Here is a 27,318-nt window from a genome sequence, read left to right as displayed (position 1 = left end):
CTAAGATAGTGCAGTCCATTTCTGATGTCACAGTTAAATTGAAGTTTGTGTATAGAGTATGTACAGTTACTATAGTTTATGCATTATGATGATATTGTGACATAACAAGTGACATTAATTGCAGTGGTAACTCACAATATAGGGGGCCTAGGCCCTAGTTACTTTAACTTTTTGGTTTTACTTTGAGTTACAACACCAATCCCAAATTTGTCTGTTGTGTTAGAAGTGAACACTGAACAAATCTTTTTGTGATTTTGAAGATAATGAAATAGGCTTACATTTTACAAACAACAGCCAAAATGCCTAGAATAGTGGGGAAGAAAAACACCAACACTATAACGGTGGAGTTCAAGCCAAGCTCTGGGGATTTATCATCAGATGATGAATTCCAAGTTGAAGATGAATATGGGTCTCTAGCTCAGACACCAGTCTCGTACTCGTACCAGGATGAGACGGTAAATTGGAACAGCCCTGTGACATAATCATCGAAATCATTTATGGGGTGAAACAAGAAGAAGAGTGCATGCAAAGCTGACTTGAAATTAATGCAGTTGGCATATGTGTAAAAATTCAAGTTCAGCTGTGTATTTGGTCATTTTTTTTGAATGATTGTTTAATACTTTGTAACCAGATCACATCATGCAGAGTCATTTTGTGATACATGGTCAATTGTCATATTCTTTGTAGTATACCTTTTTACAGTTCTTCACTGCCAAATGTGATTGTAGTGTAATTTGTTGAAAGTAAGGCTTCACTTTATTAATACAGACATGCCATCAGCAAGTTGACGTTATATGCCATTGATTCACAACATGTTCTACCAATGCATGACGCACCTTTAAAACAGTGCAGTGCATTATTTATACACATTTTCTAATGTATGCCTTTCAATCTTTTCTGTACTCCAGGCCAGAGTTGTTAGCATTGCATCCTTAGACTCCAACATGAGCCGACGAAGCAGCAAAGTCAAGGTGTTCGTCCGCACTCGGCCCACGGACAATTTTGCCCATGACCTGATCGACTTTGACACAGAGTCCAAGGCGGTCAATGTGCATGCCAAAAAGGATGCGCGGCGGGGGGTGGTCAATAACCAGATGTTGGACTGGTCCTTCACGATGGACGGGATCCTACACAATGCCAGTCAGGAGCAGGTGTACAATGGAGTTGCATCGGATCTGGTGGCACAGTTACTGGATGGCTACAATGGTACAATAACTCATTCTTTTGCTCGAAATCTTAGTGGGTTAAATTTCTAAGGGGAAGAACGTAATATGTATTTGCAATGAAACACATTCAGTCAGGATACTGCATAATTATTTTATTGACCTAACCTTCCCAAATCCTCCAAAATCCTCTTTGCAAAATGGAGGATTTTGCAGGATTGAGGCTACGTGGCAAAAATGTGTGTCTGATTTTGGGGGATGCACTGTGTCAAGGTCTTGGGCCAGACCTTGTGTTGTTTATGCTCAGCTGTACGTAAATTTAGGCCTAGATAATGCTTGAAATCCTCTGCACTGCTCCAGGATGTCACTGGCTTTGTCTGAACAAATTGACAGTGGTTGCTGGAGGATTTTGCAGGATTGAGGCAGTGGTCCCCCTCCAAGGACGACATTCAAGAAATAACGGAGTTTGTGGGATTGATGAGGCAGTAAGCTATTTTTACACGGAGGCAGTTTGAGGTTTTTGCAGGATCGAGGTTGTGTCCTAGCAAAAATGCCTAGGGAGTTAGGGTTAATGAAACTAAAATACAACCTTCATAACTTATGTATTAATTAAATAACTGAATATTATCATTCAAGGCTTGTTGGGCTAGGACAGCCGGGAGCAAGTTGGTTGTGCACATTGCTAATGCTGTGTAGAGCATTAATGCTGAGAGTCCACAGAAATGATGACAAATAGAGATTGAAGGACATTTTGTTGGTTGTGGTTTTCTCAGGTACATTGATGTGCTATGGACAGACAGGAGCTGGGAAGACGTTTACCATGACAGGAACTACAGAGAACTACCAGCAGCGTGGGGTCATTCCGAGGGCAATTTCTCAGGTAGTGTATCATCATGTGCATGTGATTACAGACATTTGGTCAGCCTATTCTTGACGGTTTCTAGAACGTTTCTGTCGTTCACAACACTTGGAGTCACAGAGGACACGGAGGAATCAATTATAGGAATCAAGGTTCTGTTTTTGCAATAAAGATGCCATGTTGATATAACAGTAGCACATCATAGACTCTGTCTACAAGGAAATGAATATCTCAGAACGATGGGATCAAAATTTGGGAAGAAAAGTTACTGCTATGAAATTGCTGAACCTTGCTAGGTCCCATGCCCTGTGACTTGACATCCTTACAAGCGGAGATTTTCCACGGTTTGATTACGCCACTGCCTAATCTTGAGAAATATAACCTTAGATATCGATAAAGACAATGTGGCATTTCTTTGTCTCAACTCCATTGCAAATGGAAGTGCAAAGTGGCACCAACATTTTCATGGAGCTGGCCGTGCATCACACAAGTGAATAAGACGAATGGACTTGAGGGATGTAAGACAAACTTTATCATTACCTTTGGAGACATTTCTTCAGATAACCTTGTGATGACAAACTCAAATTAAAAAAACAAAAACATTGCGGGTCGTATAGGGGTGTGCATCAGAATCAGGTAACCGCGGGGACCCGACCGCTGCTGTCGGGAACCAGTTCCAGATTATTGAATCGGGTACCCGCAACCAATTTTACAGTGACTTCTCAGCCAATGAAAGAGAAAGGTTTTGAATGCCATTTGTAGGAATTTTCAAAATGAAAACCGGGATGCAAACAAAAACCAAAACATATTTCACAGTTATGTATGTGCAGAGTGACAGATGACGCTCGCAAAAGTTGCAGTTTACACCGTAAAGCTATACATCTCTTTAGATAACTTCTAAGATTTGAATTTTGTAGTTGGGTTTCTTTTACGGTTACCTGCGTACCCGTGTTTTCATTCAATGGGGTACCTGGCTCCCATACTACCCGTAAATACACACCACTAGTAGGGTCATAAGTGGAGATCAGCGACCCTTTTTCCTATCATACTGGGAATCTATTTCTAGATGTCGACGGAATGCACGATAAGTACGCTTAGAAGAAAGGAGACCTTGGCTTATTTAACAGAGACTTTTATCACCAAAGTCCTTACCTACTGCACTCTGTTGAAATGAAATCTGCTCTTGATCTGTAACAGGTGTACAAGGAAATTGAGGAGCGAGGCGAGCAGGCTGTGACCGTCCGCATCTCCTACCTGGAGATCTACAACGAGACCATGTTTGATCTCCTGAGTACCTTACCGGACGCCATCCAGGGCCTGCCCATGATGACCATCAGTGAGGATGCGTTTGGGGTCAACATCAAGGGGCTGTCCTTACATATCGCACAGAATGAGGAGGAGGCACTCAACTTGCTCTTTGAGGTAAAACAAAACAAAAACCAGCAAAATTAGAGATTGGACTTGCAGTGATTTAGATTTTTGGGGGGATTGGACATTGGGCTATACCAGTGACTTGTGCGCAATATTTTAAAATGTGCAGTTACAAAATTGGCCTGTGTGAACTGAAATAAATGTGTACTCATTATTAAAATGACAATCACCCATAATTGGACAATTTTATAGGTTGAGGTTGAAGGTTTTCCTTTTTTAATTGTAACACAGAATCCAGTTTCATTTGTTATTTTCTGTAAATTCCATCAAGTTTGGTTTTGAGGTCATTTTTTAAGAAAAAGCTGTAAAACATGATGAATAACAAACTTGTTGCTAATTGATTTCAGAATCAAACCCATGTTACTTATCAGTCTGTATACGCAAATTGAACAAGTATTGATCAAATCATCATGCAAAGAGGTCTAAAGAATACTAAACGCTTTTAAAAAGTTTTTGAATGCCTTCCTCAATCTCATGTGCACTTCAGTGTGGGCATTATTTACTCATTCTGATGACAATTGCAGATGACAATTTTAATCGCTTTTTCTGATTCTGTGATATTTTACTCACCCCATTGAACGGCTTTCAATGTGTAAACTTAAAACCGATCTTTGAATTTATGTCTTGGCGATGGACATTTCTTAATTTCAATTACTAAATTTGTTTGGACTCTCCAGGGTGAGACCAACCGAGCCATCGCCTCGCACACCCTCAACCAGGCCTCGTCTCGTTCCCACTGCATATTCACCGTCCACGTAGAGTCCCGGTCGCGGACAGACTCCACGGCCAAGTACATGAAGAGCAAACTCAACCTGGTGGACCTGGCTGGTTCAGAGAGGCTTGGAAAAACAGGGGTATGTTATTGGAAGCTGTAAACTTCTGGGTTTTTCTTATATACTTGCATTCTTATTCCACTTGTTGAAGATGTCCATGCTATTTATGAGTTCCACCCCAAAAAACTTGATTTGTTTTTTAAAGTGCTATTTTTCTAGCAATAATGTTACAAAAGTTTTTATTTTTTGAATGAGAATTCGAATGGAAAACTTTGCTTCAGAATAACAACTTTACTAATTTTGAACGGTTTGTGGCCCGACAATAATTCATTTCCCACCCCCTTTCGGAGTCAAAAATGTATGGACCAGGAACCAGTCTACCTGCAGAAGAGGGATCTGTTAGTGCGCAAAATTAACCCAAAATATCATTTGGGTATTTTTATCTGAGGATTACAGTAGGCCAAGGTAAAAACTCTTGAAAATGACATAGAAGTCAAATAAAACCTGTGGTTAGTATTTTTAACCCCAAATTCTTGTATATCCACAGTCTGAAGGCAAGACGCAGCAAGAGGCGATGTTCATCAACAAGTCTCTGACCTTCCTGGAGCAGACCATCATCGCCTTGGCCGACAAGAAACGGGATCACATACCTTACAGGCAGACCAAACTCACCCACGCGCTCAAAGACTCACTCGGTAAGCAAACGCGTCTCTCCATCATGTCCCAACTCACTCACTAGGCCTTTGGTACAACATGTACAAGGTTCAATTTAAAAACAAGACTATAAAACTCACTTGTCCCAGGCGAGTTTGGTCTGAGGGGTGTAGTATAATCCGAGTCAATTGTTTAGGGCTAAAGTGAGCATTCTGCAAGTCTACGTCACAAGTAACAGTCGGTCGGGGAGTCAGTCAGTCAGTCAGTCAGTGAGATGCATGTAGGTACAAAGAGGACTGAAGGCTGGCCCTCTGGGACCAGCAACAGAATCGACCTATCGTCGTTTGCGAGTTAGCCACGCCCCTTAGATGACCCTATGGAATTTTATATGTTAAGTTCCGTTTGTCTCAGATTTTGCGCGTTCCGCATCCATTTGTACGTCATGTAATTGGGCAATATTTCACAAGCTGTGTTGACGCAATTCTAACGCGATAGATTAATTATAAAGACACATCCCTACTTCATGGGAATGTACATGAAAATTCAATGTACATAAGTAAAGAAACATTCTCCGCACAGTGCCCCAAGTTTTGTGAATTCTGCATCATGAATGCTGATGCATGCTGCAAATGAATTGGCCTTCAGAAATGAAGAACAAAGAACTTGGCTGAGGTAGGATTGACCCTGTCACCCACAAAACACCGTTTTATAATCTTGCCAAAAAAAAAGTGTTCTGCTTCAGATTACATGGCATGTGAAAAGAGGGTAGTTAGGTAGGTAATTTTTTTTTTTGAGGGGGGGGTTTGTGTACAATCATATAGAGGTGTCTGCGTGTAGTAAAGGGTAAAAGGTAGTAATTGATGGTTTTCAGGTTTTTCCCTCATTCCCCCCCCCCCCAAAAAAAAATTAGGGTTAGAGGGATGTCAAAATAGGGTAGGTAGGGTAACCGGAAGGAGAACTATTATTGTTGGAGGCCTCAGTGATTGCACACATTTGTTCAATATCCCATTATCACCTGTTGCACATTGGAAAACAACAGATTTAATCCCTGATGAATCTATAAAACTGTACAGTGCTGGGGCAGTTTGGAGCAATGTACAGGACCTAATGAGTCAATGACTGGCGGATTAAGCAACCATTGTCCTTTTCTTGCTGTGTTTAGGTGGTACCTGCAACACTGTACTGGTTGCTAATGTTTGGGGCGAGGCAGCACAGATTGAAGAGACTATATCCACACTGCGCTTTGCCATCCGCATGAGGGGCATCAGCATTGAACCGGCCGTCAACGAATTCTTTGATCCGGTGTTGCTCGTCAAGAAACTCACCAAGGAAATTGAGCATCTAAAGCATGAGCTGGCGATGCACGATACACTGGTAAGAAAATTGAAAGAAAGCAAAAAATAAATCATGAGTAAAGATAAAAGGATTAACACCTGCCATAACCCTGTAGAGAATGTATGACCATCAAATGTGGCTGGTAAATTGTATGATTCCTTAGATGAAATTTTTGCGTCGGGGTGATGTTAATCAAATTAGCTTTAGCCCGTCGGTGAAGGGCAAAACCTAATTTGATTAACATCACCCCGACGCAAAAATTCCATCTTATGAATAGTTAATGCGGTACCCGTTGCTATGTACACCAGATTCGAACCAACCAACCAATCCCGTTAGCTCGGTGGTCAAGTGATAAGACATCTGCACTAGAAAGCAGGAGGTCGTGGGTTCGAGTCCCACTTGAGTGATTTTTCCAACTCTCACTGAGTATACGGTGTTTGTACGTCGGTGAAGGGCAAAACCTAATTTGATTATTTTTTATGATGTTGAGTGGTAATCAAGTTTTATAAAGTTGATCTATTCTTAATTGCTCAAGACAAACAAAATGGTTTAATATATCGACCGTAATTAATTGTGACATTAACCAAGGTATGTGAAGCTAACGTCAATTCGTCACATTTAAAGGTCCAGCTACAGTCTGTATTATGAATCCCTCTCGATGTCCAGGCCAACAGGAGTCAGGTCAACTACGAGCCCCTGTCAGACGCCCAGCAGCTTGAAATCCAGAGCCAGGCCCGGCGGTACCTGGACGGTGCCATAGATGAGATGGACGTGGTCAACGTCCGTCAGATCCAGACGGTCTTTTCCTCATTCAAGAACATCGTGGGCCAGATGGAGCAAGACGTGGAGGCTAGGCTGAGGGGCAAGTACACGCTGATTGACCGCATGGATCCGGCCGCTGTGGCTGCAGCTCAGAAGGTAAAATTGCTTGTATCTGATGTGCATGTTCTCAGGAGACAGTTGAATGACTTCGGCAGATCCACTGGCAAATCAAATAATACATTGGAATTGGTATGCTAAGTACAGCAGCCCCAGAAAAAGGCAACTCACCCCCTGGGGGGGGGAGACAAAAGACATTTTATTTGAAGTCTCCTTTACTTTGTTTATAAGAAATCAATAACCATATGTGATGCGATCAAGCTACATGAGTCGTTTGTCGACCCTGGTCAAAAAAAAATTTATTACAGATTTGAAAAGAGCACAATCTCAGCATTGTTGCTGTGAAAACTGCATGCTGGAACCATCTTTAGTTCAAAAATTATGGAAGTTGGAACACCAAGAGATGCAATGAAGTGATGTGATGAAGTGGCCCTATTTTGGCCTGTATCGCCAAATGAAAATTCCCGACAAACGACTCATGTAACTTGATCGCATCACATATTCTCTGCACAGAAAATACAAGGGTTAACAGACAGAATTGTGGAATTCATCTGAGACAGCTCCATAAGAGCCAATCATTTTAATGAGAAAATAACTTGGGAAAGATAAAATTACGTCAACTTCAGGGGTTTTTTTTATAATGAAATGTAACTCAGATTATTGTCAGGTTGATATTTGTTTGTCTAATGTAAATTTTCTGTACTCTGTTTTGTGCAGTTATATACTCCATTCATTAAACTTGTGTGTTATTTTTGGAGTGTTGTTGGTATTGGACACTTTAAGGGCTCTATTTTGTGGTTGCATATGGCAACCACTGTGTATAAAATAGATAACTTTTTTTTTTCGAGTGTAGGGAGGGTCAGTGCCCTGTTACTGAATCAATATAACAAAAATTCACCTCTGAGTTGGTAACTGTATGCAAATGTTTTATTTTCTTCACATTTCCGATTACTGTTGTGTCCCCCTTATCAGGCCGGGGTGGTGTTTGATGACAACGGAGGGGCCACATACGTTGGTGACGTGGATGGCCAGGGTTTCGGTCTGGGTGTAGCGCCCTCATCTGCCAAGCCCACTCACTCAGCCATTGTGTCTGCCAAGAAAGCCAGAACCAAGAAGGGCAAAGACAGAGCAAGGTTTGTTCTGAACAAAAAAAATCCTGTTGATTTTTCGAGAGAAGGATATTTCACTAATGATGTCGGCAGACAGAAAGGTTATTGGGATGAAGCCAAATTAATTTAACAGAGTTGAATTTGCTCACCAACAAGTATGACCTGGGTTTACAACTGCTTTGAATTTTCATTCACGTGAAGTATAAACAGGCCTCAAGCTATTTCTTCCCTCCAAACCCACAGCCCGCAACCCACCAAGGTCGTCCAAGGCACCACCAGTCCTGTGCCCAGCACCCACCCCACGGAGCAGTCCTCTCCGGTCCGCCCAGCTCCCCTTGAAATGAGGGAGTCAGCGGTGCGTGCCGAGACAGCCTCAGCGGCCGGCTCAGGAGGGCCTCTGTCGGAGCTGCCCCAGCCACCACGGGCCAGCACGCCGCCGCTGCGCACTGTCGCCTTCGAGGAGTTCAAGCATGAGAGAGGGAGCGAGATTAATAGGATACTCATAGAAAACAAAGGTAATCCATTTATTTGAAATTCATACATTCCCAAACTCACAGATGACACCAAGTATACAGTGCTTATAAAATTATATAGATGAAGGGCTAAACCCAATATTGAAATGATATTTCCCAGCCGAAACAGTCATTCTCTCCTATGTTCACTTTCTCTCTATTACCCTAGTTTTGGCCGGAGTGCTTGTTTAAAAATAAAAAACTTTTTTTCAGCCCAAAACACCTGCAGAATAGGAAACACACTTCGAGGTGATTTTCAAGTCGCACACTAATATGTAAAAAGGTTTCCCAAGAGTCTTGGCAATTTTAGTTTTCTAATAGAAATATCTCTCAACGACTGATATTTTGCTCATCCATGTCATCTGCACACAGACTCAAGGGCAGCATAGCCACAAGAAGTAGTTTCTTTGTTTTTGGAAGCAATAGTTATTTTGTTGTGGCAGCCTAAAGATTTTGATGAAAAAAAACACAGACCTGAGCATATTCAAGTCCGTGTCACGAAGTTTCATTATTTTATATGAGCAAATTACATTAAAATTTGTCAAAATGCAGCACAACTCGTCTCAGTTATCGATCCTAAGTCTCAATTTTTGTTTATCTAGATATTCTTGGAACTAAAAAGAAGCAATGCCGAGACCTGGCCAAGACCATCAACATAACAAAGGAGGAAATCGACCAGACGCGACAGGCCATTGACAAAGTCAGGAATGACAGATCTGAGCAGGGTAAGCACATTGGTTGGCTTGGAGGCAAAAAGGAACACCGCAGGAGGAACTTGTCATAGTCCAAGAGATCCAGCTTTGTGTCTTGCGTTGTACATATCTCACTGACTGATCCACTGAATATTAGGTTCACCCTTTTGGGGTAGTCTTATACAATAGCACTGCCTGGCTGTGTTCATCGGCCAACAACAAGGCTAAGTCACAACTGACAGTCACTTGTTACTTTGCCTTGTTGTTGGCCGATGAAGACAACCAGGCAGTGCTATTGTATAGGATTTCTCCGAATGGATGAACTTAAATCCCGCCCATTGTGTACACCCGATGTAAGAAAAGACTTCCAATAAATAGACATTCTGAATCAATTTAATCAAGTTTTGTGCACTTTGGGACTACCTTTACTTGACTTGTCAGTTTTGTTACTTTCAGTCAGTTCAACTGAAAGAAGAGAACTTTTAAATGGATAAGAAGTAATGGAAACACTCCCAATTTGTTGCCTTTGTAAAGTACATTTGTTGATCGCACCCAGATTTTCTTGAATCCTCCACTGTGTTGGAAAGGAGTGACACTTTCTTTTCACTTTCACTTTGGAGGTTTGAAAATTAAGGCAGCTGTGTTTCACCTTGTACAATCCTGCAAAATCCTGCATAAAGCCTTGGAGGTTAAAGGAGATTAGAGGGAATAGGCCAAATCACAGTGATGGAAATGTCGTTTATATCTGCTTAGTTGTGATTTTTTTTTGTACCGCATAAATATCTTTTGATTTTGGAAAAAAAATTCTCATAAAATTTTATGAAAAAAAAAACAATTGGGGAATATTTAGTGTAATTTGTTGGGATTGCCACCAATTTTGTTTCTCATTGTTCTACCGATAGGAGACTTTTCCACAGAAAATGGTGAAATGGTGATTTCAGAGGAGGAATTCCAGCTGATCCGTAAGCTGAAGGAGCTGAAAGCAGCTTACAGGCTGGACTACGATGAACTACGCCAGGTCAAGTCAGAGGTGCAGTACTGCCAGAAACTTGTGGACCAGTGCAGACAGAGGCTGATCACAGGTTAGCGAGAGAGCCTCCTAGAGACTTCACTTGTAGAAGAACAGAACATCTAGAGTTGTTACATGAGTCATTCACAAGTTAATCACAAGTCACTCGATTCAGGTCTTAAGTATCAGAGTGTTACGATATCAGAGACAAGCCTTCGTCAGAGTTCTTTTGAAAAGCCAGTTGACCAGAGACTGGATGACTTGTGATTGGCTTGTGATGACAACACTTTGGGCATCATGGAGCAAGTGTGATTAAGAACCATGGGTCAACTTGTGGTTGAACTATAATGTAACTTCATTTTGCCAGCATGTGAATAGCAATGTGCAAGTAACTGTCACTAGTCAAACGATAGTCAAAATGGTTCCCTTTGAAAACGATACGACCAACAAGTAATACGTGGCTTGGAACCAAGATTATCAGACTATGATAAACCATCTAGCTTTTGAACCCAGTCATTAGCTCTTGTAATCATCACATTTGTCAAAGGTACAGTCCAGCATTTGTTATTTGTGCATTTTGTTCGTTTGAAGCAACAAATATGCTCAAAATCTAAAGAAGGGTGCTGAATAACTAACCTGATGAAGTTTCAGAGAAAAGCAGCATTCTAGGATCTCGATTTCAAATCAAAAGTTGCTGAATCATGTTTTGAATTGGGCCTGAATTCAGCATCCGAGACACGTTCTCACTGAGCCGATTGCAGCTACGCGATGTCATGCACTGAACCGACGAATTGTAGCAACCGCGGGCCGATTTCTTCAAAATGACAACTTGCCAGAAAGAATAATTTCACAGGCAGTTTTCAGTCCCCTTACTATCTTTCAACCAAGGCGGCAGAACGCTATGCCCCAGTCTATGACATATTAGCTCAAGTTGTCTACCGACACTCATTCAAATGGGCCATGTTTTGTCGACCGTAAACTTGAAAAATGGACTCTCTGTGGCAAACTCTTGGTGGCGCACTGCATTGTGAATCGCCCGAATTGTCTACCTGTGAAACCAATTAATTGCCTTCTTTCTGAAGTTTCGGATATTTTTATTGCACAATGGATATTTTTATTGCTTCCAATGCTGAACTTGTTTTGTTTTTCTTTGTAGAATTTGACACTTGGTATTCAGAGTGCTTCCTAAGTAGTGATGACCAGCAGACTAGTGCTAATGCAGGCTTTGGTATACGATCAGGCACCATGTATAATGTAGACATGGTGAGTTCTCAATGACTTACAACTATTAAGACCATTTGTGAAAAAAAGTCTGATTTCCATACATCTGGGTATTATAACTTTCAATAAGCCACTGTTCTGATGGTGTCACACTTTAATTATGTGTGAGCTTTACTTAGTGGACCATGGGCCCCCACTGGCTCCATAGGAAAGTGCATACGTAAACAAAGTGTGACGTCATCAGTACAGAGGCTTGTTACACATGAACTTTCTCGATGTGAAAGAAAAAAGATACATGTATCTTGAGCTAATTTTGTAAATTGCTGAACGTCAGAGAGAATAGAGTAATACGGAAAAAAGTGAAGTTCCACTCTGAAGTGCTAATTCTTCTCTTAACCCCGTCATAAGTTTGTACCATTGAAAAATATTGTGTCATTATCATTCTACAACACAATAAAATAGTCGAAATTTCTTCCTAACCATCTAATGTTCTGTGTAAAATTGAAAGCATTCACTTCATTTATTTTTTTTTTTTTCTTTAAGCCCGAGGACGAGGGAGAGAAATTTGAACGCCTTCAGTCCCAGCTTTTGATGGAGAATCCGGACTCCGCTTCCTTTACAATGCCAGGATGCGCACAGATAGACGGGTAAGAAACAAACAAACACTCCATTAAACTGGGAGATAGCCCATCTAATTCCAGATAACAATCTTTCAGAAATTGAACCTGGTTCATTTCCCATATATTTTCAGAGTTTTCTGGTGGACCATTGTTTTCCATTTTATTAAAATGAACAAGTCTACTCAGGGCCTGTTTCAATTCAAATCCGGGACGAGTTCCGGACAAGTTACTGACACTGTATCGGGTATAAGTTGGAGGATTCTAGACAACTTCCCTGCAATCTCCCGCGACGAAGTTATCAGTATTGGCGAGTCAAGCAATTGCTAATGAACATTTCCCTGAAACATGTCCAGGACAAATGCAGAGCTTCTTCCGGACAAAGTGAATAATTATACCTGCAACTTGTCAGGAACTCGTCCTCGATATGAATTGAGGTGGGCCCCAACTCTGATTTCAAATCTGCATTGATTTACATCACATTACTCAGGCATGCAACTGAAAATTTTCAAAAAACGAGGAAATTCCAAACCACACAAGACTTTGTACAGTGTTTTTCAATTTGTAATGGCATTCATGAGAAGTAAAAAAAACGAGGAAATCAGCGGATCCGAGGAAAGGTTGCATGCCTGATTACTTGTTGTGGCATGTGCAAACTGGTTCACTTATCACATTAAAGGCTTGTGCATACAAAAGCGCAGTGTGCGTGGTCATGTCACAGTAGGAAGGACAAAACCGAGTACACGATTATAGTGCCGATCTCTTGCCATTATGCAGGAAGCGTCAAAGCGCAGGAATGTGCATGAAAGTGTCACCAAGGGTCCACTCATTACAAGGCAATGTTTGGATCTCTGGCAGTTGTACATAAAGTACATACAGTTGAACCCTGATAAGAGCACTGTTAATTCAACATCCTGCTTATAACAAGCAAAATTTGAGGTCCCAGTCTTTGTTTTTACTTTGGTTTCCATTACTGTTAATACAAGGTACCTGTTGTAACAAGGTAATAATTATGTAAAGTCCCAAGGACCTTGTTATAATGGTGTTCCACTGTACACGTAATCGGCAAATTTATCAAACCATAATAGAGGACGTCTTAAAGACACTTTGTGTTGATCCATTTTTCTTTTGCAGCAAACTCTGGAGGCAGCAATGAGGCAAGCCCAGGCCGACAGACGAGCAGTGGGCACACCCACCAAGACCATCCGCAATCAACCTCCATCACTCATGGCTGTCCAAAACTAACGCTGTTTATACTGTTCAATCCATGAAAAACAATTGTAAAAATCCATCCCAAATTTACTTATAGACACGGTGTATACATGTAGTAAAGACAGGGGTCGCTGTTAATATGATTGCACTGTTGTCCTAGTAAAATTTGTAAAAATTTGTTCAAACTTTTTTTTCTTCCTTTATGGGTTTGGGTTTTGGTTTAAATTAAAAATCTGCCAACCCATTTCATGTATATGTATAAATTCTTTTCTTTTACTTTTCTAAACCAGCATTTCCTTTTCTTTTATGTCAGTCAGAAAGAATGAGACACCTCAAGAGGCTTTGTGGAATTGTCTTTAAATGAAGGATTTATGTATTCTGTTCTTAAGGGAATTGTTAGGTCTGATGTAATTACCCACCTTAACTGATTTAACATTGAATGTCCGAAGGTTCACGTGAGCCTCTCATGAGCATCTGACGTTGGCTTTTAGGATAATTGCAGCAGCTAATCGAGGCTGCCGCCTTATGATCGACCTTGGTGCAAACCCTTAGATCAGAAGATGCATCATTCTTCAACTTGTGATCATTCAGAAAGTAGTTATTGCTAAATGGTCAACGTGCGTTGACTAGAGCATCTTCCACACACCACCTTTTCCGTGAATATTTGAGGTATGGATGTTCTGTACACCTGTATTTATAGTGTTACGTTTTAGAATTATGTTTTCAAATTAGATGTAGGCATTACTTGTGTATGTGTGCTTTAGAGATCATTGAATGAATGTGCTGAAAACAAATTCAGTATTTGCAAATTGGTCGCTACACATGTCAACATTTTTTTAAAAAGCCGTCCACATCCTTTGCTGAAGATTTTTTTTGTTTCGGCTAAGTAAAAAAGTCCTAGGCTTGTTTTGTAATTATTACTGATGTACATATGGAATTCATTGACTATAATCCGTCCTCTTTGTAATATAATGTGCTTTCACTAATACATAACAGACAGTGGGCTGGTAGTCCCGTTTCTGAACATTAAAAGAGTGAATTGAAACCGAAGAATGTAAAATTTGACAGCAGTCATTATTTTGTTTTCTTGTTTTATTGAAACTTAAAATACAGTTATTTACAGACCACTAATGCATAAGAGTATTTTCGTTTTTATTTTCAAAATGGTTAGAATACTGACCGTATTGGTTGTGGGGTAGTTTTCTATTGTATGTGATATAGGAACAGAGATATGGGGACACTGAACTGCCCCTAATGTTTTTGGAAACCCAAAGACGTGTCCCAACCTCACACACTGCCAGCTTGCACACACAAAAAACCAACAAAAACCGATCAATTCAATCAAACAGCTCCTCAGTACGATGACTGGAAATTCTGCACAAATACAGAAGTCATGAAGGTTTTAATTCAGCTTTACATGCACGATGTAAATACACTGTACTGGCAGGCATTCAATCAGTCTGCATGTTCACTACAGAATCAGCACAACACTTAACCACATAAAAGAGCAACATGCTTTGTGTTAATACATGTACACATTTAATTTTAGGCATAAAAACACTGTGACTGGATCATTCAAAAGAAAAAGACCCCCCAAAAGAAGGCGCTATAATTTAACCAAAACCCTCAAAACCCAAGAAACCTGGCAAAACCATATCTGGAACTCTTTTTTCCAGATTCCCTCCCCAACAGATGCTCAGCGGGGCATCAATAGTAATGATCACTTCCATAATAGACCTGATGCGTTAAGCCGGAATTAGAGGTCGATGTATTGTACTGTGTGGATAGGCATGAGAAAACTTTTGGTGCATTCATTGTTACTAGATTAAAATAACAAAGAACAGCCTCTGAGACACACCCAATGCATAAGGTCTAAAGAAGGAATAATATAACCGACATACAGATCCTTGTCATTTGATTGGTGGAATTCACATCACGTGACATTCGTTATTGCTCCCATTCACGCCGCGGCTCAAAAAGTACTATCCGCCCATGGGGAATGGGAAATACTATTGTTCCATGACGCGGTATTTGTGTGCAAAAGAAATGCAGGCTGGTGTGCGCGTTCAGCGTTGCGCGTAGCGCGTATTGTTCCAAAGAACCAGCGCTACAGAGTGGGGTTCAAACATTTTCGTGAAGGGGTGGTTTGGAAGAGAGAAATACATTTTCCTCCAGTTTTTATTGAAATAAAAGTTCAAATATATCAAATGACAAGGATCTATATGTCAGTTATATGAAACAAATGTTGAGTGGCTTTAAATTGTGAAATGGGAAGAATATTATCGCTTGGTAAAATCTGGACTATTCCAGTTCACTCGGCTTCGCCTCATGAAATGGAAAAGTTCAGATTTTACCTTGCGATAATATTCCTCCCATTCCACGCTGAGCCACTCAATATTTGTATACTATTATTCATCCATGGGCTCCTGAAGTTCTGGTATCGTTGACTGTGAATGGCTGGGTAGGGTCACGGTGACCTGTGATGCATGTTCCATGGTCCAGGCGTGTAGGTTGCCTGCGCCCAACTCTGCCTGCAGTGCCTCGTGCCTCTGTTGGCATCGGTCGACTTCAGCACTCATCCTTGTGTGCGGAAAAAGACGGACATGATACTGATTTCACACCAACAAAAGACACAAGGTAATATGAACATCTGATCCCTTAAATTTTCATTAAAAGTCCACTTCTCTGTGAAAAGAATCTTTAAGAGATAATTCACGAACTTTTACATGGGGCTTATATAGGACTTATCCTGTAAGAGTGTTTTCACGGCTTTTTTAATGACCCTGGCCTCTGAGGATTATCATTGGTTATACATAACGGTGCACTGGGTCTATCTCCATGGGTAAACAAAGGACTTTCTTAAGGGTGTTTTCACGGACACCTGATCTGGCTTACTATGTTGAAAAATCCGTGAAAATTTAGTTAACTGTAATTTCAAGGGAAAATGGCTCTTTAACATGTTTAATGAATTTTTAAGGGATGTAGATGTTTAATATTAAGTCTATTAGAGGGAGGGGAGGAACATAGCAGCCTCCCCTCTCTGCCAACACAACACACACTGTCTGGTTTACTGTACCATTGAGGACCCTCATTGTCCCATTTTTGTTCCAAGTTGGACTGCTTGTTTCTCAATATCTCCCATGAGGTTTGTGCACAAAGTCACTTGGGAAAGGGTTCCATACCTGGACATCACTTGTCACCCTGTGCACAAACCCTATGAGACTGGTCCGAAAAAATTCCAAGTGTTTTCTCAGTAAATGCTGTAACATTTTCCCTGCTAACTTTGACTTTTTAGGACATGAAAGTGGTTGGTCAACAAACAAAAAAAGACAAAAGTGTCAACTTAACTCACCGCTGACTTTCACTGATTGCCCTCTGAAAGAAGTTATTCCTCCTCTCTTCATCAGCCTGTGACATCTCTACAGCTGTGCCAGAAACCTGTACATAACATAAGACGAGCCAGAAGATGGAACTAGTGAAGATATTTTCTTATCTAAGTTATACTGTCATGATTATGGCGATCGTGAAGTGTAGGACCCAGTTCCTTTAAGGGAACAATTTAATCTACATGTATTTTAAAATTATTAGACCTTCCAAATTAGTGGCAACATTCTCAATAAACTGGTATGTCATAGATAAAGGGCAGGGTTTTAGTTTTTGAGGGAAATTTGGGGGCAAAATGATGATGACAGGGCGCAACCCAAAAAAAGGATGGCGATCACGGCGCGATGTACCATGAGCACGCACGGCGCGCTGAATCGCAAGGCACAAACTGCGCAGGAAAATCGTGATTTCTACCCCAAGAAACTGTTCAAAATTGCAACAGAATTGAGAAAAGTCTGCTTTTGATTGTAAAGGTGATTTTTGAGCAATAAAAAACATTACTGACTCTAATTTGATCAAAACAAAACAGGGGCCCTACACTACACGATCGATTGCCACGATTATAGTGATTATAATTAATTTCAATTAATCTGGAACAATCTTCCATTTGAATTACGACAGTGTTCTTCATTGCAATCTTTCAAATTTTCCCTAAACTACTATTTGTTCACCTCGTGTTTTTTGTTTGATATATTTTTGCCGTGTAAATCATAACTGTTTATTGATGCATTATGCGCCATGAGTGTCTAACCTGGCAGATACCTCCTCCAAGACAAGTTTTCATTATTATTAATGTTATTAATTATTATTTATTATTATTATTAAACCTAACGTTTTGTACAAGAGTAAGGGGAATTTCGAATTGCGTTATAATTTATAAACAGATAAAGGGCTGCAGCTGTTCATCTAGGCATAATTAAGTATGCAGAGTAATTATGTAATTCTTCCTACTTGGATGAATCAGTCGTAAGACGAAATAAAAGAAAAAAACATGTTTCTTGTCCCCGCCCGCTTCCTTTTTGGCGGCCGCCTGGATTTTTTTATTTTTGAAAAATGCAGTAAAAAAACACAGGAAAAGTCCACAAATTCATCGGAAAATAAATACCAATACCAATACAACTCTAAATGACACTTGTTCAGTTCTCTTGTCCAACTTACTTGTCTTTCTTAGCTGCAGCTTAACAAGCTCATCATATTACGTCATGACAAAAGACATGAACGTCATGAACGTCATGAAGTATGAACGTAGTCGTAGAGCCTGATGCGTAAAAAAAAGAGTAAAAGCTACGGTTAAAATGTGGAGCTACTCACTCTTTGATCGTGGTAATTCCTTGATACGAAATCTCTAAGGCTGCCACTTCCGGCCCTATCAGGTGCATCATGTCCATTTTGGTTGACGTTATTGTCTAATCCATTTTCAATCGGCTCTGAATCCCGATTGTTTTGATTAGCAACGGGTCTGTCGTCCTCCATTTTTTCTCCGTAATTGGATAAACACCGCCCTCCATAGTCGCCAAGCGGTAACACTTGGTTCCCAGACATAGGCCGTGTCCGAAACGGCTTCAAGAGCTACGGCTACGTCTATCGCCAGCGAGTCCCCGCCAGATATTTTCAATGGGGGCGGACCATGCAGACCGTACCTAGACATAGCTCTAGACAGCTGCTGCAGATTCCCGGTCCATCATCGATTCTTACTTCGAATAAGAACCAGCGCATGGCAGGTTTAGTGTGAATTCGGACTCAATGAAATACTCGCTGGTTCTTTTGCGCATGCCTATTAACTGAATAATTATGGGACAGCGACAGGTCACGTGTGATGGTTAAAGTAAAAGTACCGGATTTTATAAGAGTCCAAATTTTATATCACATCGGCTTGATCATCCCAAATCCTCAGTAATGATGAACGCGATTTCCTCAGACAGTAAAGCGTGCCTGGGGTCCCCCCCCCCCCTCGAAAAAAGAGGGGGGAAAGAGGGGGGGGGGGGGTTGAGAGCAAAATTAAAACGATGCCTATTTATTAAACATTTAAACAGAAGAACTTGAAGAAGATTTTGAAATTGACATGCACCTCCTTAATTCTCTCACCAGATTCCAAGGCACATAGGCATACTTTGTATTTATCCTAAACGTAACCTACCGCACCGATAATTACATGTACATGTACAATGTATTACCAAAACATTTCCTTGATTAGGGGCAGGGGCGGAATGCGCCCCCCCCCCCTTTCAAATTTTCCGCGATACCCCTGTATATTTTCACGACCAGAACTGTCCAGATTTTTAGCCTCAAGTCTCGCACATTTGTTGAGTACCAACAACATAACATTTTGAACCCTTTAACCAATAGGCATGACATTTCTTGGGTATGTACATATTAAGTTCATACCGAGTTTCATAATTTTTCGTCGCTCGATGGCCGAGATCTGAGGGGTAGGGGGAAGACGAAATCCGCCCCCCCCCCCCCCGGCAGTGAAATGGTCAAAATAACCCGGTCCTTTTTAGGGTTAACCCTAAAAGGGCCGGGGCGGAATCCGCCCCCCCCCCCCTCAACTTTTTTCGCGATAGCCTTAAAAAAAAAATTCGCGACCCGATCTGTTATGACTTTTTAGCCTCGAGCCTTGCGCATCTTTTGATGCCAAAAACATAAAAATTGGACCAGGGGTTGCCGCGTAGCGAAACATTTTCCGGCGCTACGCACCGTGAAAACTGAATTTTCCCATATTATATACGTCGTGTACACAGAGCAGAATTACCATTCGTACATATGAATAATTAATTAACCATAATTCCAAAACCCTTTGACCTATAGTCATGAAATTTCTTTGGTATGTTTATGATGAGTTGTTCTATGCATGTACCGAGTTTCAAAATCCGCCCCCCCCCCCCCCGGCCTGATTAGGCTTAAAAGATCGTACTGGTATACTAAACACCCCATGAAATTCCGTCTGGGTTAACTGCTGTCGTTTGTAAATTTCCATCTGGGTTGCTGTCATTTGAGAAGAAATCAAGAAATAACGGTACTTTCCAACGATCAGCCAGTAAATGAATGATTTGTGGAATCATAATGAGTGTTTGTGACGAACGGCGTGTTTCGTGACCAAAGGTTGATGGGCATGGGTTTTCACTGTTTTTTTTCTTCCAAACATAGACTGGGCTGAAACTTCAACGCAAATCCCGCGCAAGCTGAATAAGTTGTGAGGCCGAATATAATTCGATATAATTATTCCAACATTAAACGAGGGTCCGTTTGCAGTTCAACGCCGTATTCGAATATCTTTTGTAGTGCTGGGAAAAGTTAAAAGTTAACACTGGGTCTATTTGTCAGGTTGTAACCGCCGTACGGACAATAAATAACCTTTAAGAAATACAATGAGGATACATTTGAAGTCGTCAACTTTTTTTGTTTGAACAGGTTTGGCTTCAATATGGATCCTTCACTCATGTAGAATGTGCCCGTGATTTCATGTACAATTGAAGATCCTCAAATAAAATGAAACAATTAGGAGTGACGCCCTTAAGCTGAATGTTTTCATACAGGCCTAGTATAGGCCTACTTGTGGGTTTTTTTTTAGACATGTATAGGTACATGCAATTACCGGAAAAAAGTGGGACCTCCTAGCAAAAACGAGAAAATTAATCCTTGCTGAAAATGAAGATTGAAGGATGAAGATGAAGGACTGGTATCAAATACCTTGTGAACGGTCTCAGTGAAATGCTATATCATAAGCCTACTGAAGTTCATTCACAAAATGCTGCACCAGTACGTAGCCTACGTTCAAATTCAAGGGAAGTATGACATCAGCGGGAGATCATTGTAAAGCAATAAACAATATCGGTGTAAAATATACATTATATAGAAAATTTAAGTTGTAACAAATAGTCTAAATCTTTTGCATACAAGGTAGCTAGACTGTCCGCGTAGCCAGGGTTTGGTCGAGAAATTATGGGTTGGGGGGGGGGGGGGTGGAACGACCCACCCAATATGCGAAAGGGCGCCCATAATAGCTGTCTCTGTCTCTTTTAAAGAAAATAATCTTTCGTGTTGGATAATTTTCATGCCTACAAATATCTTGTTCTCTAACTTAAATGGGGATCGACAATAATTATAGTTGTCTATGTACTCGAAGGCTGAATTTCAATAAATCTGTAAGATTTAAACCACGAGTACGAAGTCTTGTTGACTGCCTTTGTGCACCGATCTAGATGTACTATTTGCTCAATGAGTTATCGCATTGCAAGACAAATTTGTTCACAAAAGTGATATCACGAGGACAAGGCCATTGTGGACCACTGACCCATCGTGCAATTTGCATTGCGTTATGATAGTTTGGACTGGTCAAAAGGCCGCCGGACTCCAATACCTGACGTGAGTACAGATCTACTGGTTTCAATTCCCGTGGGTTTTGGTGTTCAGTGTAACAGGCCTTGCTGGAGACCAACTGTTTGAAATCGTCTTAGCGTAGGGCCTATATATCTTGCTGTTCAAAAGGTAAAGTGTTTTTTTGCGAAACAAGAGACCCATTTTCTCAATCTTGGTCGTACCACCGTATTCATGCAACATTGAAACTTATTCAGCTGACATGCATCATAAGTGTATAATTTTTGTTGTCAGTTTCAGATAATTTTCAAAGGAAGAATCCATCGCCTGGTCGCCAGTCTAAAAGTGATTAACCAAGCTCATGTGAAAAAAATACCGAGCCGCGAACCAAAACTGACACGCATAATAGGCCTAGCCCTACGGCAATATTCAAAATGGCTGATACACCTCCGACTATGTCAACCGCTAGACGAAGGGAAAACGTGGATGGAGGATGGGCCTACTTGATCCTGTTGGCGGCTTACGGCTATTTCTTCGTCTTCGCTGGAATTGGAAAGAGTTTAGGTGTGCTGCTCCCCACCTTAACGGAGCAGTTTGATACTCAGACGTGGCTACTGGGAGCCATTATCTCCATTATAATGCTGATTAAGGACATATCAGGTAAGGCATTGAATGTATATGCGGAACCATTATGGGGAGGGAAAGTTATTTTAGAGAATTGGGATTAGCTTGGGTTGGGTTCGGTAAAGCTGGGTTGACCTGGGCTTTGGTCCCTGAAGCAGCTGGGACATAAAATAAATTATGTGCTTTCGATTTGTTTGTTCAATTTTATAAAGTTACCATCACACTTTCACTTCCTCATGTTCAGCTGTCCCATCGGCGCTATTGAGCACGAAACTCCCGGTGCGATGGATCTTGATAGCGAGCAGTATCGTTGCATGTTGTGGGATAATTGGTGCGTCTCTTGCTCAAACCATCACCCAGTTTGCCGTCTGCATGTCCGTGTTATCAGGTAACTGGCATTTTTTGTTCTCTGTGTAAAGACTATATCCATGCAGGTAGGGAGGCACAAGCCCGGATTGCCCAATAGGCACAGTATAGGTACTGTGCCTGCCTGCGAATAATTCGGGGACCTACTAAAATAATGCAGTGTGCTATAAAACACATATAAGCCTATCATATACCCACACCACAACCACGTGCACAGAAGAGTTTTTAAAAAGTTCTAGGGACTCTCTCAGAATTTTCGATTTCACCAACTGACGCTGTACAGCATGTATATACAAACAGACCCTACGTATACAATTTACGTGTAAAGGCTGTCGCTCTGAAGCATGGTGCCAACTATGGGCGTCGATCGGTGGGGGCGGGGGACATGTCGCGCCCCCAACTGTTTTCATCCCTGAATAAATTATTGTAGCCTACACTAATTCTGTAGCTCAGAAAAGCATTTCAATGACTCCAATCTCGAAAATGATGTTTGAATGAGGATATTTTGCTAAAGCCTTGCCAATAGTCATAAATGGCCTCAGATCGCACCACAGAGCGTCTAGAATCCATTTCTACCCCCGGGGCCCTTAAGCGGACCCCGAACCCCACGCCGGTAAGGCTACGCACCAAGGGCGGATCCAGGACACAATTTGGGGGGGGGGGGGGCCAAAAAAAATTTTGGTACCCCAAAAAAGTGGGTCAAAAAAATTACGGCGTGGGGTTCGGGGCCCGCTTAAGGGCCCCGAAATTTTTTTGGATTCTAGATGCTCTGTGGTGCGATCTGAAGCAATTTCTGACCACTTTAACCAATGATTTTTGAGGAAAAGATGGTGGTGTGCTCATTGTCTGCCTTTATTGCGATGTCACATAAAAAAAAAAAAAATTGGTTTCGTTTTGGGGGGGGGCCATGGCCCCCTTTGGCCCCCCCCCCCTGGATCCGCCCTTGCTACGCACTCGAATTAGTTCTAATCAGGATACACATGTTTGTAACACCCCCACACTTTTGAGAAGCGTTTGACGCCCTTGGTGCCAACAGGTTATAGGACCTATATTAGGCCTGGCTTGATTTGTTGTACGCTGAATTTGGTGTTGGTGGCTAGGGCGGAGTCGGGCCTACGGAACACTGGTACCTAGGGCCAACGAAACACTTAATCCTGGCCAGGGGAGGCAACAACACCCCCCCCCCGTCCAAAATTATAATTATTTACGTAATGTAGAAAACCCCTTGTGTCAATGAATACGTTCTATGAAAAGCGTCATTACTCAACTGTGGCAATTCTTGATCCATTGCTTAATGAAGGGTTTTTCTTTTACCATTCGACTCAGTGTCCTTTTTTTCACACGGGTGCCCCTTTTTTAAACGTCCCACGAACGTCAGCAATGTTGTGCCGTTATGAACAGTGCCAACTTTTGGCTGATTGTGCCCATGATCGTTCGCTATTAAATTTGAACAGCACCCATAGAGTAGGTCATGCATGCCTGTCCATATACATGTGTAGCAAATTGCAGCAGACTGTTATGAAGGGATACTTTTTACCTTTAAGTAACAGCTGCATTTTTCTGTTTTGGCAGGACTTGGGTTTGGCTTCTGCTCCCCCCTAATGCAGACACTTGTCGGCCATTACTTCCATAAGAAGTACGCCTGTGCTAACGGGTTTGCTACGGCCGGCATGCCACTGGGTGTGATGGCAATGGCACCTCTTACACAACTTCTCCTGGACGTCTACGGATGGCGTGGGGCTCTACTCATCTTGGGAGGGATCTCGCTTAACTTGGTTGCATTAACTCTCCTAACACGACCGCTTGTGAGTCACAAGGCATCCACCGATGTCGAGTCTGCTTCATCAGATCTCAGACGAATGTCCACCGAGGGTCAGCAGAGGAGCGCCCGGCTCTTGGAGCAAGGCAATACTGGCGAGCAACAGCGACGCCGGTCGTCCATCAGATCCCTAGTGGTTCGACCCGCTGCCATCATCAGCTCGGGTGGTAAACAGTTCGCCAAAGCGTCCGATCTCTCCCTCTTCAAGGAATTCTCGTTCGTGGTGGTCGTAATCGTGTGCTGCATCGTGAGATTTACGAAGACTGCCTGGATAATCTACTTCGTGCCACACGCCATCGACATGGGATTCGGCAAGTACGAGGCCTCCCTGTTTGTCACCGTCAACAGCGTGGGGAACCTGCTGGGGAAGATCGTTCATGGCCCGCTGATCGACCGTAAGGTGGTTACCAGGAAAGTGTTACTGATTATATCCACGACCGCGTCTGCAGCCGCTCTCTTTTTGGACCGTTTCATGGTGACCGTTCCGAGTATGATCGTTGGGCAGTTGGTGCTCGGCATGGGCGTGGGCATCGCTGCTTCGCTGTTCGTCATCGTCATCCGCAAAGTTGCTGGTATCAAGCGGCTGGCCAACAGCCTTGCATGGGCCAGTGTTGCCTCTGGACTGATGAGATTATTGGCTGGGTTTGTGCCAGGTACGAATTCGCATTGAATCCTACATGTCATAGTTATTACAATCATAATACAGTCGAACCTTGATAAGAACTGTTAATACAACATCCTGCTTATAACAAGGAAAATGTTAAGTCCCAAGATTTTGATTGATCTCCGTTTTCCATCACTGATAATACAAGGTACCTGTTATAACAAAGTAATACGCCCCAAGGACCTTGTTATAAAGTTGTTCGACTGTAGAAGGGATGGGGCAAGCCCTTTTGAGAAATGTGACCATACGCTTTAGTGCAGGTTTCAATTTTATTACCTGTCATGCACTACTAAATTATAAGAAAGTGTATACATGTGTTTTAGTTAGAACAGTTAGTTTAAAAACGATTGTACACTGCAAAGATATTTCAGATATATGAATTGGTGGCTAATTTTCATTCAGAGAGGTAAAGATTTGTTGCTTTGTATGGAAGATCAAGTTTCATGTATCCTTTCGTGCATGCACCGTACCCCACTAATCCACGGAATGTATTTATGAAAAGCAATATTTAAAACTGTAAACATGCATGTGTATACGGTGGATTACACTGTTGCATATGATTGGGCTGGATAAGCATCATTTTGTATGTAACCTGTGAACTATTAGGGCACACAATCGTGGAATATTTCGATCTATTGTTGACAAAAAGTCTCCCAAAAGACACCGTATTCCATTTCTCTTTGTACTGTAATTCAGGCTGGATTTACGACCAGACAAATAGCTACAACGACGTGTTTCTTGTGGTGGCCTGCGTGACGATCGTCTGTCCTGTGGTGGTTATTGCAGAGGCCGCCGTCTACAAGTTTTGCCGGAAGAAGGCACCGTTAGATGCACGATGGGAAGGCGTGATCTCCGATGACGATAACTGAATATGCGCATTCGGGAGATGTCAACGGCTGTTTACATTCCCCTTGCTACTACCTCACGTATAGTTTGCAAAAACTGGCTGGCAGTCATTGCAAAAACAGAAGAATGATTTTCAGGGCTTAAAATAGTGTCCTGCAAAGTGCGATCAAACCAATGGATAATTAAATGACAATACTCAATGCAAAATGAAGATATTTTCTTCCTAAGCAAGAGCGTGTAATATCTTGGGGGTTTTCTTTATTTTATATTCACGGTTGAAAATGAAAAGTGTTGTTGCCCGTCGAGAATTTCGATCCATGTTTGTGACCAAAAATGGTTCTGAAGGAAACGAAAAAGGGAGTTTTGATGAACCGAACATTGTGATAAAAAACAATGCACCAGTTCTTCCTTTATATCAGCCCTGTCACTTTGTCAGATGCACTTTGTTTGTGGGAAGCAAGTAAACAAAACAAAAAGAGCACATCATTACCAAATAGTCAGTTGGCGTCATCTCCCATATGCAATATTAGGTACATTCTTTGAAAAATTCAGGGATAAAACCCAAATCCTCTTGATGACATTTTTTCCTACCCCCAGAAGATTGTTTTCGCCGGGTATTGTTGTTGAGCCAAAATGAAAAATGTACAATTGAATACCAATTTTACTCCGCTGTTTTGTTGGCGGGCGTCCATTTAGGAAAAAAAAATGGCGAAATAAGCCCAAAAGGAGCTATTTATAAAGACTTTTTGCAGTAGATTAAAACCTTGAGTTGAGAATTACATGTTGAAACACAATTTTTGACAAACTTTCTCTTTAAGGGAACTTGGCCTGAGCAGTATAAGCAGTAAATTAAAAACAAAGTCCAAAATATTTTCGCTTTTATGCATTTTGTTTAAAAAAACGGGCAAAGTACAATTTTGTCCATAAATTCCATTTTGTTTCACTGCAATTAGAAAACAGAGCCGGAACGCCTTTTCTTTGAGGCAAATGTGACAAAGGGGGTTCTTTAGGGTGGATAAATAAATATATTACAAATATATAAGGGAAGAAAAAAAACAGGAAATGATTTTAGTAAATTTGAGTAAACAATCACATTTTGTGTCAGTTACAATTGTCAAATGAACATAAAGCAATTTGAGATACGTTTACAGATGTGTGTATAATAAAATATACTTTTATTTCTCTGATTTCAGACCAAAACACTTACATAAATATAGCCTTTCGTGTGAAATCACCAAGTTTTCCTACCACTAACTGTGTTAGGCCAAAAAAAAAAAATCTCCGGTTTCTGGCATGGAGCTTGCCCCAAAAGTGGTGCGGCGACGCGGCTGTTTTTTTAATTTGTTTTTCTTCAAATGTCGGCTGATGACTGCAAATCGTGCCCGACTAAATTTAGTGCAAAATATATGGGAGTCCAGAGAGACCACATACAGCTTATACTCGATCGTAACCCCATCTAAAAACACGTTAAAATTGTGCAGCAGCAGAATTCCAGTCAAACCAGTGAATTTGGCAGTTTTGAGACACGCATACCAGACCTCAGAGACTTTTTTTTGCCTTACGCCTCAAAAACAAATACATACCAGCTAGAATGCCATAGACAAATAGGTTTTCCTGTTTGCTTAAAATATAGAAATGTGGGTTAGATTGTTAGGTTTGTTTTGTTCATATGCAAGGTGGCCCCCTTTTGCGGAAAAACAGTGACACGCCCCAAAGGCGAACAAAAGAATTTTGATTCGACATGTTAACAATGTGACCCCCCCCCCCCCCCCCCGTTTACTAAACTGGATTGAAAATAACCGCACCGAGATTGCCAGTTGATCACAGATAAA

At 41.4% G+C, this 27,318-nt stretch overlaps 3 protein-coding genes across 4 annotated transcripts; 2 read left to right on the top strand and 1 right to left on the bottom strand.

The window, feature by feature from the left end:
- The first annotated feature begins 286 nt into the window (after positions 1-286).
- On the top strand, positions 287-15,266 carry LOC119740367 (kinesin-like protein KIF9). The gene is given in 16 exon segments (XM_038215637.1): positions 287-455; positions 909-1,206; positions 1,937-2,043; positions 3,220-3,444; positions 4,131-4,307; positions 4,774-4,921; positions 6,043-6,254; positions 6,882-7,133; positions 8,067-8,227; positions 8,447-8,718; positions 9,318-9,440; positions 10,310-10,489; positions 11,573-11,679; positions 12,181-12,250; positions 12,253-12,284; positions 13,389-15,266. Coding segments are annotated over 16 exon segments (2,631 nt in total). The 5' UTR covers positions 287-299; the 3' UTR covers positions 13,500-15,266.
- Positions 15,267-15,784: 518 nt separating this feature from the next.
- On the bottom strand, positions 15,785-18,386 carry LOC119740366. The gene is made up of 3 exons (XM_038215636.1): positions 18,162-18,386; positions 16,819-16,904; positions 15,785-16,046 (listed from the first exon to the last, which is right to left on the bottom strand). Exons 1-3 carry the CDS (start codon positions 18,321-18,323, stop codon positions 15,875-15,877), a joined length of 420 nt encoding a protein of 139 aa, XP_038071564.1. The 5' UTR covers positions 18,324-18,386; the 3' UTR covers positions 15,785-15,874.
- Positions 18,387-21,170: 2,784 nt separating this feature from the next.
- On the top strand, positions 21,171-26,863 carry LOC119740364 (monocarboxylate transporter 2-like). Of its 2 annotated transcripts, none has more exons than XM_038215635.1 (5): positions 21,171-21,215; positions 21,462-21,827; positions 22,036-22,179; positions 23,730-24,629; positions 25,337-26,863. In XM_038215635.1, the coding sequence occupies exons 2-5, from the start codon at positions 21,602-21,604 to the stop codon at positions 25,507-25,509; spliced, it is 1,443 nt and encodes a 480-aa protein (XP_038071563.1). In that variant the 5' UTR covers positions 21,171-21,215; positions 21,462-21,601; the 3' UTR covers positions 25,510-26,863. The 2 variants fall into 2 exon arrangements, with proteins under 2 accessions (XP_038071563.1, XP_038071562.1); XM_038215634.1 differs by having other exon boundaries at positions 21,191-21,338.
- Positions 26,864-27,318: the final 455 nt, after the last annotated feature.

Source organism: Patiria miniata, unplaced genomic scaffold, assembly GCF_015706575.1.
Source record: "Patiria miniata isolate m_02_andy unplaced genomic scaffold, ASM1570657v1 HiC_scaffold_5, whole genome shotgun sequence".
NCBI classification, from domain to species: Eukaryota; Metazoa; Echinodermata; class Asteroidea; order Valvatida; family Asterinidae; genus Patiria; species Patiria miniata.
Note: the sequence above shows the minus strand (reverse complement) of the source record. Positions and strands in the feature narration are given on the sequence as shown.